This window comes from Sinohyriopsis cumingii, chromosome 16 (assembly GCF_028554795.1).
Source record: "Sinohyriopsis cumingii isolate HCF-2022 chromosome 16, ASM2855479v2, whole genome shotgun sequence".
NCBI classification, from domain to species: domain Eukaryota; kingdom Metazoa; phylum Mollusca; class Bivalvia; order Unionida; family Unionidae; genus Sinohyriopsis; species Sinohyriopsis cumingii.
Window position 1 is genome coordinate 54,914,019 of NC_142976.1, and position 13,776 is coordinate 54,927,794.

General features: G+C 32.8%; 1 protein-coding gene across 1 annotated transcript in view; it reads right to left on the reverse strand.

Moving 5' to 3' along the window:
- Positions 1-13,776, reverse strand: part of LOC149780445 (uncharacterized) — an 89,227-nt gene that overhangs the window by 20,929 nt on the left and 54,522 nt on the right. Inside the window, exon 4 of the mRNA XM_089936206.1 lies at positions 3,840-3,957. Coding sequence (XP_089792332.1) covers positions 3,840-3,957 — 118 coding nt within the window. The remainder of the gene's footprint in view (positions 1-3,839; positions 3,958-13,776) is intronic.

Here is a 13,776-nt window from a genome sequence, read left to right on the forward strand (position 1 = left end):
TATTAAAATGTTTTTTGGGTCAAGACTGCTAAAATATTTTAAATTACTTATACAGAACTGATTTCACAATAATATCAATGTGAAAATATGATTTCGTGCTGGTGGAGTGAAAGGGTAAAAAAATAGCAAAGTTGACATGAAATCCCAAAGATTTGAAAACTTTCTTTACATTGGTAATTATCTTAATTCAAATCAGTTTAAAACAATTATATTGGTGAAATCTTAATTCAAGCCTGTTTAAAACTGAGATCTCCATTATAATGTCATGCACATATAAAGGTTCATTTAAGTATTTTTTTTTCATTTACTGTGTTTTTTTGTTTAATATTAAGTTCACTTATACACTTTGAAGATAAAAAATACTGAATCCTGAAAAATAAAGTAGAAAAATATACTACTCATTCTGCATTAGAAAACTGTATATCATGTGACTTTAATAGACTGACATGCAGTCTGCATTAGAAAACTGTGTATCATATGACGTTAATAGACTGACATGCAGTCTGCATTAGAAAACTGTGTATCATGTGACCTTAATAGACTGACATGCAGTCTGCATTAGAAAACTGTATATCATATGACTAGAATAGACTGACATGCAGTCGTCATTAGAAAACTGTGTATCATATGACTTTAACAGACTGACATGCAGTCTGCATTAGAAAACTATGTATCATATGACCTTAATTAACTGACATGCAGTCTTTATTCATATGACCTTAATAGACTGACATACAGTCTTTATTCATATAACCTTAATAGACTGACATACAGTCTTTATTCATATGACCTTAATAGACTGACATGCAGTCTGCATTAGAAAGCTGTGCATCATATGACCTTAATAGACTGACATGCAGTCTTTATTCATATGACCTTAATAGACTGACATGCAGTCTTTATTCATATGACCTTAATAGACTGATATGCAGTCTATTCATATGACCTTAATAGACTGATATGCAGTCTTTATTCATATGACCTTAATAGACTGACATGTAGTCTTTATTCATATGACCTTAATAGACTGACATGCAGTCTTTATTCATATGACCTTAATAGACTGATATGCAGTCTATTCATATGACCTTAATAGACTGATATGCAGTCTTTATTCATATGACCTTAATAGACTGGCATGCAGTCTTTATTCATATGACCTTAATAGACTGACATGCAATCTTTACGAGGCAGTACAGAATGTTTGATCTAAAATATAACATTTTGCAGTGCCACTGTAACAATGCAAAAGATACAATAGGAATTAAATTAAACTGAGTAATGTATCTTCTTACTAAACTGGAATTTCAGGGTTACACTGTCTTTATCGTCAATTGACCCATCTCCTGGAGTAATATATCTTCTTACTAAACTGGAATTTTAGAGTTACACTGTCTTCATCGTTAATTGACCCATCTCCTGGAGTAATATATCTTCTTACTAAACTGGAATTTTAGAGTTACACCGTCTTCATCGTTAATTGACCCATCTCCTGGAGTAATATATCTTCTGATTAAGCTGACATTTTTCCTGAATGTTAATACATTGTAATGATAATGTAATTCAGCACAAGTTATTTCTCATTACAGTTCAAAATACTGTATGTACCACTTATAAATCAAGTCCAACTGCAAATGCCAAAAAAACCTGATCTGCTGACACATAGTATGCCGACAGATCAGGGTCTATGTTGTTTACTCTACTGATTACTCCTAACAAACTGCACAGACCCAGATCTGCCAACACATTTTGTGATTATGCAGATCTGGATTTGTGCAGTTTACAGTTGGACTTGACTTAAAAGTGAATACACATGGTGACTTAAAAGTGAACACATATGGTGGCTTAAAAGTGAATATACATGGTGACTTAAAAGTGAATACATATGATGACTTAAAAGTGAATACACATGATGACTTAAAAGTGAACACATATGGTGGCTTAAAAGTGAATATACATGGTAACTTAAAAGTGAATACATATGGTGACTTAAAAGTGAATACATATGGTGACCTAAAAGTGAATATACATGATGACTTAAAAGTGAATACATACGGCGACTTAAAAGTGAATACATATGGTGGCTTAAAAAGTGAATACATATGGTGACTTAAAAGTGAATACATATGGTGACTTAAAAGTAAATACATATGGTCACTTAAAAGTGAATACACATGGTGACTTAAAAGTGAATACATATGGTGACTTAAAAGTGAACACATATGGTCACTTAAAAGTGAATACACATGGTGACTTAAAAGTGAATACATATGGTGACTTAAAAGTGAACACATATGGTGGCTTAAAAGTGAATACATATGGTGGCTTAAAAGTGAATACAAATGGTGACTTAAAAGTGAATACATATGGTGAATTAAAAGTGAATACGTATAATGACTTAAAAGTGAATACATATGGTGAATTAAAAATGAATATACATGGTGACTTAAAAGTGAATACATATGGTGACTTAAAAGTGAATACATATGGTGACTTAAAAGTGAATACATATGGTGACTTAAAAATGAATACATATGGTGAATTAAAAGTGAATATACATGGTGACTTAAAAGTGAATACATATGGTGACTTAAAAATGAATACACATGGTGACTTAAAAGTGAATACACATGGTGACTTAAAAGTGAGTACACATGGTGACTTAAAAGTGAATACATATGGTGACTTAAAGGTGAATATACATGGTGACTTAAAAGTGAATACATATGGCGAATTAAAAGTGAATATACATGGTGACTTAAAAGTGAATACATATGGTGACTTAAAAGTGAATACACATGGTGACTTAAAAGTGAATACATATGGTGACTTAAAAGTGAATACACATGGTGACTTAAAAGTGAATACATATGGTGACTTAAAAGTGAATACATATGGTGAATTAAAAGTGAATATACATGGTGACTTAAAAGTGAATACATATGGTGACTTAAAAGTGAATACACATGGTGACTTAAAAGTGAATACATATGGTGAATACATATGGTGACTTAAAAGTGAATACATATGGTGACTTAAAGTGAGTACACATGGTAGCTAACTTCCACCTACAATTACTGTAACATATTAGTGATGACAAATAAAGTACTTCTCTATGAAAGTTCCTCTAAACAAAGTTTGATCTAAATAACAGTTTTTATAGGTTACTGCATTTTTATGGAAAAATATTTTTTTTAAATTCTGCCCAAATAAAAGAGTTCATATTATCCCATGCAAATGCAGTAACCTTTCATTATGTATTCATTTTATTTTTTTACCCGAGGTTTAATAATAAAAAAAAAAATCAAAAAAAGTAATTGAATTTATGATGTATTCCACAATAAATACACAACCATAGATTCATCAATACACAATGACTATATTAATGAGCACACAGCACCATCCAGTGACAAGTCAGAAGGAAAAAGGCATGATTTCTGTGTGTGTGTGTGTGTGTGAGAGAGAGAGAGAGAGAGAGAGAGAGGGAGAGAAAGAGAGAGAGAGAAAACACAACAAAGGAAGGTAATAATAATTGGGGAAAACATGACAAGGCATCAGGGGAGTGTGCAAAACTGCCCACCCATATCTATATGGTAAAGAGGGTCTTGACATGGATTAGTTTTCTTTTGTAAAGTAAGCCACCATCATTAATAAAGACAGTAGTAGTAGTAGTAGTAGTATAGTCACTTTGGCAGAGGAAATGGAATTGTCAATAACATGATTAAGATTATATGCTAAAGTTCTGTGTCAAAGTATTTTAAAAAATTATTTAAAATACAAAAATGTAGTTAACTGCAATACTCTTCAAAATCAATTTTATGTTTAAAGTAATATGTTACCTTGTCGACGGTAGATTTTCATAGACTTCAAACTGGGTCTCTGCTACCATCTCCAATTCACTGATTGGATCAGGTGAAATTTGGTGTTTATTTGCACAGTCTGCAATAATAATCAATAGAATTCAGAAACGTGACATAATAATACACACCTATATACATGTATATACATACAGATAGATATAAACCAGGTTATCTAGAACTACCTCCGTCATAAAGCTTCCCACTCATTTACAATGGTAATTTTTTTTATTGGTAGTACGAACTTGCAGATACTAAAATAACCCATCATGATACTATTCTGAAACCGGTGTCATCCACATGTTAGGTGACAATCCTGAATAAAATACAGCTGTCCCAATTTTAAAGGTTGCAGCATGGATGAAGACATGATTACCTATTTATCTCATTCTTGGATAAGGATTACTATGATATCAACCATTAGTTCATGTGTCTGTATGCCATATAATGTAGAAATTTACCAAACACATATTATGAAATGATATGTACTGAAGCAGGTGTGCCTTGCCTTGTTGTGCCTAACAGTTCTATGCTTAAAAGAATACCATGTAAATATACATATTATTCCTACAAAAATGAAACCTCAAGAAAAATATGAATACATGTTCGAATTCTAATTCTAGTGCAGTCACAATCAGAAATGAATAAAATAATTTCACATACACCAACACTCATTGAATCAATTTATCATCAAGGAAACTCTTCCATGCAAACACGCACGCACACACACACACACACACACGCACACACACATTCAGTGAATCATTTATCATCAAGGATACTCTTTTATACACAAATACACATGGAATCAATCTACCATCAAGTAAATTATTTCACACACACACACACACACACACACACATTCAGTGAATCATTTATCATCAAGGAGAAAACACACATTCAGTGAATCATTTATCATCAAGGAGAAGACACACATTCAGCGAATCATTTATCATCAAGGATACTCTTTTATACACAAATACACATGGAATCAATCTACCATCAAGTAAATTATTTCACACACACATACAAACAAACACCAAGAATCAATTTATGAAGGAAACCTTTTCAAATTTCACACACACACACACACACTCACTGAATCAATTTATCAAAGAAACTTTTACACACACACACTTACACACACACACAATGAATCAATTTATAAAGGAAACTTTTTCACACACTCACATAAACACACATACACACACACTCAATGAATCAATTTACCATCAAGGAAGCTCTTTCCCACGTGCACACACACAGACATACACATATATATGGATATCATTATAAAAATTGGGAGTCCTGTATTAAGAAATGGCAGTATTTGTTATGGTTCCAATGGATATCATTATAATCATGGAGTCCTGTATTAAGAAATGGCAGTATTTGCTATGGTTCCAATGGATATCATTATAATCATGGAGTCCTGTATTAAGAAATGGCAGTATTTGTTATGGTTCCAATGGATATCATTATAATCATGGAGTCCTGTATTAAGAAATGGCAGTATTTGCTATGGTTCCAATGGATATCATTATAATCATGGAGTCCTGTATTAAGAAATGGCAGTATTTGCTATGGTTCCAATGGATATCATTATAATCATGGAGTCCTGTATTAGGAAATGGCAGTACTTGCTATGGTTCCAATGGATATCATTATAATCATGGAGTCCTGTATTAAGAAATGGCAGTATCTGCTATGGTTCCAATGGATATCATTATAATCATGGAGTCCTGTATTAGGAAATGGCAGTACTTGCTATGGTTCCAATGGATATCATTATAATCATGGAGTCCTGTATTAAGAAATAGCAGTACTTGCTATGGTTCCAATGGATATCATTATAATCATGGAGTCCTGTATTAAGAAATGGCAGTATTTGCTATGGTTCCAATGGATATCATTATAATCATGGAGTCCTGTATTAAGAAATAGCAGTACTTGCTATGGTTCCAATGGATATAATTATAATCATGGAGTCCTGTATTAAGAAATGGCAGTATTTGCTATGGTTCCAATGGATATCATTATAATCATGGAGTCTTGTATTAAGAAATAGCAGTATTTGCTATGGTTCCAATGGATATCATTATAATCATGGAGTCTTGTATTAAAAGAGGCTGTATATTCCATAGCTCCTTTGAATATTTTTTTTAAAAGTGAGTCCGGTATTTAAAAAAGTGAAAGGCGAGAGAGAAGCAAGATTAAATCGGTAAAGAAAGCTGATTTTTTTTTTTAAATTTGTTTAGCAGAAGAGTGGAATTGAAATGTTGGGGCATAGTATTACCTGATGATTTTAAGACTACATGGTCATTTCCACATCTAAGATGTAAGCAACTTATACTTGGGTACTATATGTGTGTGTGTGTGTGTGTATATGTATGTGTATATATATTTGTTTATATATGTATGTGTATATGTATGCATATGTGTGTTTATGTATATGTGTATGTGTGCATATATGTGTGTGTGTGTATGTGTGTGTATACTTCCTTGAGATTATTACATGATTGTTGGTACATGTATTTATATATTTCATCTTGTAAATGCATTAGTTGATGATGTATTTCTTTCGTTTACATTCTCTGTTGTGTCTCATAATCTTGTAACACGTATAATCAGTATATTTATTAACCTTTGCTGAATTGGAAATGAAGTAAGACAGTCAGTCATAGATAAATGCATGCATGCATGCATACAAACATGTATACATGCAATCATATGTCATGTAGAAAGTCGAACTACATGTATAGTTACCCTTGAATAAGTTTTCCATATCCTTTTCTTTACTAACTCAAAGTTAATGTTAAGCAAATAACAATATAGACATACTAACATTTTGAAGTATTATCATCAACAAGCAAATGTTAAATGACCAGTGACATGGTAAGCCAAATGCTAGTTACCTCTGACTACATATTTGTATGATTGTAGATATTGACATGTTTCATTTTATCAATCCGGTAGCTGACACAGTACTACTGTTGTATTTTTGTCACTTTTCTGTTGTATTTTATGATCTTGTATTATCCTGAATTTGATTAATCTGATGTAATCTCTGTTGAAGAGGAAATAAAGTCAGTCACACACACACACACACACACATCAAGTAGTAAATGGAACCAGTTACCATGTAATGTTTATTTATTCAAAACTCTTTACAGAATATTTTGATGAAGCAAACCATGAAATTAATGTGGAATGCAAAGACTGCATCTTGTGCTTCACTGAAGTTTTGAAAAATTAACAGTCTTGAGGTAACAATTAACAGTCTTGAGGTAGCAATTAACAGTCTTGAGGTTCTGTGCAGCAGCTGGAACATATCAATACACTGAATTACAATAACTACTCTTAACATAGCAAAGTAAATTCTAGTTCACACAAGTATACATCAAAATAAAGTTTGTGCATGCCTCAAACAGTCATGAAAAGTTTATTAAATCCTGATTACCTGCAAGACAATATGTATCAAGCATAATCATCAGCTAGTTTTACAAACTGGAGGCAAATCATTCCTATACTGTGTCATTTATACACCCTACAGGAGGCATATTATCCCATACTGTCCACCATTTATACACCCTACAGGAAGCAAATTATCAACTGTCATTTATACAAACTACAGGAGGTATATTATCCCCATAATGTCTGTCATTTATACACCCTACATGAGGCATATTATCCCATACGGTCTGTTATTTATACACCCTACAGGAGGTATCTTATCCCCATACTGTCTGTCATTTATACACCCTACAGGAGGCATATTATCCCATAATGTCTGTCATTTAAACACCCAAAAGGAGGCATATTATCCCATACTGTCTGTCATTTATACACCCTACAGGAGGCATATTATCCCATGTCTGTCATTTATACACCCTACAGGAGGCATATTATCCCATACTGTCTGTCATTTATACACCCAAAAGGAGGCATATTATCCCATACTGTCTGTCATTTATACATCCTACAGGAGGTATATTATCGCCATACTGTCTGTCATTTATACACCCTACAGGAGGCATATTATCCCATACTGTCTGTCATTTATACACCCTACAGGAGGCATATTATCCCATAATATTATCCCATACTGGCTTTTATTTATACACTCTACAGGAGGCATATTATCCCATACTGTCTGTTATTTATACACCCTACAGGAGGCATATTATCCCATACTGTCTGTCATTTATACACCCTACAGGAGGCATATTATCCCATACTGTCCACAATTTATATATCCTAGAGTAGGTATATTATCCCCATACTGTCAGTCATTTATTCACCCAAAAGGAAGCATATTATCCCATACTGTCTGTCATTTATACACCCTACATGAGGCATATTATCCCATACTATCCCCCATTTATACACCCTACAGGAGGTATATTATCCCCATACTGTCAGTCATTTATACACCCTACAGGAGGCATATTATCCTATACTGTCTGTCATTTAAACACCCAAAAGGAGGCATATTAGCCCATACTGTCTGTCATTTATACACCCAAAAGGAGGCATATTATCCCATACTGTCTGTCCTTTATACACCCTACAGGAGGCATATTATCCCATACTGTCTGTCATTTATACACCCAAAATGAAGCATATTATCCCATACTGTCTACCATTTATATACCCTACAGGAGGCATATTATCGCCATACTGTCAGTCATTTATTCACCCCAAGGGAGGCATATTATCCCATGCTGTCTGTCATTTATACACCCTACATGAGGCATATTATCCCATACTGTCCACCATTTATACACCCTACAGGAGGCATATTATCCCATACTGTCTGTAATTTATACACCCTACATGAGGCATATTATCCCATACTGTGTACCATTTATACACCCAAAAGGAGGCATATTATCCCATACTGTCCACCATTTATATAGCCTATAGACAGCATATTATAACAATGTTGTCTTTTATTTATTATCTAATTGCCATACAAAGTTTAAGTTTGTTTGCCCTACCTTTCTTACACATAATTTGGCACTCATATTTTTCCTAAAGAATCAGTTAAAATCATGACTGATATTTTTTACAGATACCTATTTGTGTAATATAACTGAATAATCTGGGGCTTTATTTTACATTTGGGATACAGATTACAAGTGTCATATTACTGGTGTTGACTGGTAATGTTACAAACTAATGGTATTATAGTGACAGGCATTTGTTTTGAACAACTGAAAATAGAACAACAAATCTTGCTGTAGCTATGTTGTACATGTAATATATGAAACTATATATTTCATTTAAATTAGTTTTGTAGATGATCTTTGACAGCTATATTAGTATCAAGGCTTTCCAGTGTCTTTCTGAACTGTGAATTTTGTTTGTGTGTACAACTTGCATTTTGGACTTATTTATTATACCAAATGGGTTTCAAATCTTGAGATAAATCTATTACATCATAAACAAAATTGCATATCTATCAAATGTAGTATGTTGTCTATCAACAATGGTCTGTTGTTTACTGTGCACCAATATGAAAGTCATCTAACCAATTTTGAAAGTTTTCAAGTTATTAACTTACTGAGAAAGGAATAAAATGCTGTATTTGCCAAACCATGGAATGAATGATAAAAGAAATGACTCCACTGGTATGTTGAGTACATAAAACTACTATCACACCTTTAATGTGGATTCAGGTGCCAGAAAAGTACAGTCGACCAGTCAGTTAGACAGTAAAGCATTTAAGCATTTATTTTAGAAGCTTTCATAAAAAAGAACAAATACAGGTAGGTAGCCATCTTGTTTTACTTGAAAACTGCTGAGGCCACCTAAAAGTGTGGTATTATGAATTTAAGGCTACCAATCTAGGTTATATAAATTTTAACGCAACCAATTTAAAGCTACCTACAGTGAATCTATTTTATATCAAATTTAAGGTTACTTACTTTGTATCAAATTTAAGGTTACCTATCTATTTTATATCAACTTTTTGCAAAGATGGTATTTTCTGAGCCAAGGTAGGTAACATCCTTTCTGAAAGCTATCCACATATGATTTAAAAAGGTTTAAAGGAAAATTTCAAAAGTGGATGCTTTACCCGCAAACAAGAACAAAAAAGCTAGTTTGCTAAGTAGCATGCATTGTTTTGGAGTGCACTACCACATAGAAATTCAGAGTGTGGTTTGTTAAAATAACATTGGTTATTTAGGAATGCAGTTTACTATGCATTATTTGGAAATGTAGTATCATGCATTATTTGGAAATGTAGTATCATGCATTATTTGGATGTGCAACACAATGCATTATTTAAAAATACAATATGTTAATGCACCAAACATTATTTTGGAGTGCAGTTTGCAGAAAGCGATGTAAGGTGTCTGAGCCCTCTCTGTGTGATGGTAATCTGAATCCAAAATTTCAACAATATTAGCTTCATCAAGTCTTGCTGACAAATTTATGCTGAAGTGCTGATAAGCTCTGCCATTCTAGGAGTAACTTCACTATTCCTTTTTAACAATAATTAGTCAATAAACCCATGTGACCACTAAGGGGCAAACCAGTTGATCTTTTTAGGCTCAGCTCATCATAACAATTAATGCATACCTGTCATAATATATATGAAAAACACAATTTTGGACTCCTAAACACATACCCCAACACTGTTGTATTTCCAAAAACAGGATTTTCAATACTCTTTAGGAAAGGAAAAATATAAAAGTCTGTCTAAACTGTAACAGTACTGCTTACAGCCCATGTCAAACTAGCATTGGAATGGTTTTACCGTTTATACAGCAGATCTTCCTGGAGTCAATTAAAAGGTGAGAGATAAACAACCACCATTTCACAGATTACTTAACTGACTGAGAATAATAATTATGATAATGCCATGTCAAGTCCTCTGATCACTGTTGTGGGAGAGACCATTTGGCTAATTTGCATAGGTAAAGTCACAAAGTGTAACAACCCAATTCATTTGTGTTAGGCACAGTATAATCATTATATAGATCTGTGTTCAAGAACAAAAGTTATTACATATCATTGCCTTGAATGAGAATGTTATTACATATCACTGCCTTGAATGAGAACGTTATTACATAGAACTGCCTTGAATGAGAATGTTATTACATATCATTGCCTTGGATGAGAATGTTATTACATATCATTGCCTTGGATGAGAATGTTATTACATATAATTGCCTTGGATGAGAATGTTACTACATATCATTGCCTTGGATGAGAATGTTATTACATATCATTGCCTTGAATGAGAATGTTATTACATATAACTGCCTTGAATGAGAATGTTATTACATATAATTGCCTTGGATGAGAATGTTATTACATATAATTGCCTTGAATGAGAATGTTATTACATATCATTGCCTTGGATGAGAATGTTATTACATATAATTGCCTTGAATGAGAATGTTATTACATATCATTGCCTTGGATGAGAATGTTATTACATATCATTGCCTCGGATGAGAATGTTATTACATATAATTGCCTTGAATGACAATGTTATTACATATAATTGTCTTGAATGAGAATGTTATTACATATAATTGCCTTGGATGAGAATGTTATTACATATAATTGCCTTGAATGAGAATGTTATTACATATCATTGCCTTGAATGAGAATGTTATTACATATAACTGCCTTGAATGAGAATGTTATTACATATAATTGCCTTGGATGAGAATGTTATTACATATCATTGCCTTGGATGAGAATGTTATTACATATCATTGCCTTGGATGAGAATGTTATTACATATCATTGCCTTGAATGAGAATGTTATTACATATCATTGCCTTAAATGAGAATGTTATTACATATAACTGCATTGAATGAGAATGTTATTACAAATAATTGCCTTGGATGAGAATGTTATTACATATAATTGCCTTGAATGAGAATGTTATTACATATCATTGCCTTGGATGAGAATGTTATTACATATAATTGCCTTGAATGAGAATGTTATTACATATCATTGCCTTGGATGAGAATGTTATTACATATCATTGCCTTGGATGAGAATGTTATTACATATCATTGCCTTGAATGACAATGTTATTACATATAATTGTCTTGAATGAGAATGTTATTACATATAATTGTCTTGAATGAGAATGTTATTACATATAATTGTCTTGAATGCGAATGTTCTTACAAATTATTGCCTTGGATGAGAATGTTATTACATATCATTGCCTTGAATGTGTAAGCTATCATTATTAATGATTATTAGCTAGTTTGTTATAAGTGACAATGTTTCACTGAAGTCTGATTTTACTCCATTCATAAAATGCAAAGAATGATTATTTTGGAGTCAGAACTGTTACAAGTGTGGTTCCCTTTTTAAGGTAAGATGTCTAAGTGAACATGTGACTTTTAATAAAAGCCATCTGGAAATTGAGAAAAGTCCACCAATATTAAATTTCTAAACTCCTGTATGGAGTTTGACTTTGTGAAGCACGGCAGCAAGGAAGAGCATTTAATTTTTGGCACACACTACAAACACCATATCAACATTAGTCATTCAGGAGCATATAACATAATTCAACATAGCAACACCACCTAGCATGTTTGCCACTCCCTCACACAGGTGCAAAAAGATCATTATCTGTGCTTAGAAAAATGAACAAGCTCTTCAGACAAGTTTGAACATCTGGTCTCAAATGAGTACCAAGATAAACATAAATGACACCTTTATTACCTCCCCCACCCCCTCCAAACTACTATGAGCAGCAAAACTGCATCTAATTAAGAAAATATTCCACTGTTCAATGGATTCTGAAGACAGAACTAGTAAATGCTTCCAAGAAAACAGATCTTATTTTGTGATTTTTATCAAATTTGAATTTCCAGTAATTTTATACATGCTTATGAAAACTTATTCTGAATTGGGCATAACTTTTTTTAGGCCAAGCATTTCTCCACCCCCCAAACAAACTTTCTGAAATCCCCAAAACCCTCAAGACTGTCTGGGAGTAAGGCATGCATTTTAATGTTAAAGTAGATTGAACCTAATAACACCATGCAAAAATGTACTTAGGCAAGCATAAATGACTGCTTATTTTGGCATTTACTGTGTTTTCATGTTTATAATCAACAATATAATGCCAACTCAACAGCAAGGCGCAGATTTTTCATCCCACAACCAACCAGCAGGTCAGGATTTTTTAGTGCCTTACTGAAATTATTCACCAAATAAAAAACACAGACCCTGATATGCCATCCCATTGTAAGATGTTGCCCATTGTGCAATGGCAGATTGGGGTCTATGTTGTTTTAAGCTGAGTTTGCACTGTACTAGGGATAATGTAATACATTTTTGTAGATATGTTATACATGACAGGTGCCAAAGTAAACACTAAAATTCCGAACAACATTTCAAAACAAACAAATTAAACACTCTAAAATTCCAAATAACATTTCAAAACAAACAAAAGCCTGTCATATACCTAGTACATGACCTAATTATGTAAGTACACTGGACAGTAAGACAAACATTGAGCGGTAAAATATATAGATTAGATCTGAAGACGGTCACACTTAGTATTTACAATGTGTACTTTAAGGTCTTTACCATGCTCTTTTGCGTCTTTGCAAAGAAATTTATTGTTCTTTTCATTATGATAAAGAACATTTTCCATAAACACGATAAATATATACTCATTTCATCTGAAACATTTTAAGTTCACAGAAGGATCCCACATAATAGATATGATTCAGTGTGATGTGATGTGATTTGGATTTTTTTACGTACCTTTAACAATTTTTCAGCCATATTGCTATGATGATGTCTGCAATGTGGCAGTTTATAGTGATGTCTAGCACTGGGGCATCATGCCGCAGACATGTAGCATGATGTCCCACCCAGTCACAGTATCCTGACAAATAACATTTATACAATGTAGCATGA